Here is a 530-nt window from a genome sequence, read left to right on the forward strand (position 1 = left end):
GCATTGATCGTGCTCGCTTAGGTGGCAGCACCCAGCCCAGTGCTAGGCATACATTGGGCGCTCAGTAAATGCCTCTTACAAGAAAGTGTGCAATTGTTTGGTCCGCGCCGGTGCACCACTAGGGGTCGCTCTTCGCGCGCGGGGGGGGTGGTGGGGGCACTAATCAACCGCCCTGCTTACGCGCACGCGCATTCCTTGCTAGGGAGAAAGTGCGTGAGCCCCACCTTGAGGCGCCAGAGGCCATCACAACGCAGGCGCATTCAGCTGCGGACCACCCCCTCCCCCCGCACTCCTGCCTCGCCACTTCCCCTCCTCGCCCGGCAGGCCTTCGCTTTGCGCACGCGCCTTGTGAGGTAACGGCGGAGAGAGGTAGAGGTACTTTTCCCGCCCGGCCGCGGGGCGTGGCTCTGCGCGCAGCTTGATGACGAAGTTTCGGCGCCGTGGCGGAATGGCGGCTCCTACCTCTGAGGCGGGGGACGTTATGGGTCCCACAGGTGAGTGGGGCGGGACGCGCGCGTGAGACAGTCCGG

The 530-nt window shown here is 65.5% G+C and overlaps 1 protein-coding gene across 1 annotated transcript in view; it reads left to right on the forward strand.

The window, feature by feature from the left end:
* The first annotated feature begins 1 nt into the window (after position 1).
* The window catches only part of LOC105500877 (sphingomyelin phosphodiesterase 4-like), a 32,970-nt gene continuing 32,441 nt past the window's right edge, over positions 2-530 (forward strand). The window contains 2 exon segments of the mRNA XM_011926556.1: positions 2-427; positions 429-494. Coding sequence (XP_011781946.1) covers positions 422-427; positions 429-494 — 72 coding nt within the window. The 5' untranslated portion in view covers positions 2-421.

Source organism: Colobus angolensis, unplaced genomic scaffold (assembly GCF_000951035.1).
Source record: "Colobus angolensis palliatus isolate OR3802 unplaced genomic scaffold, Cang.pa_1.0 Scaffold698, whole genome shotgun sequence".
Taxonomy (NCBI): Eukaryota; Metazoa; Chordata; class Mammalia; order Primates; family Cercopithecidae; genus Colobus; species Colobus angolensis.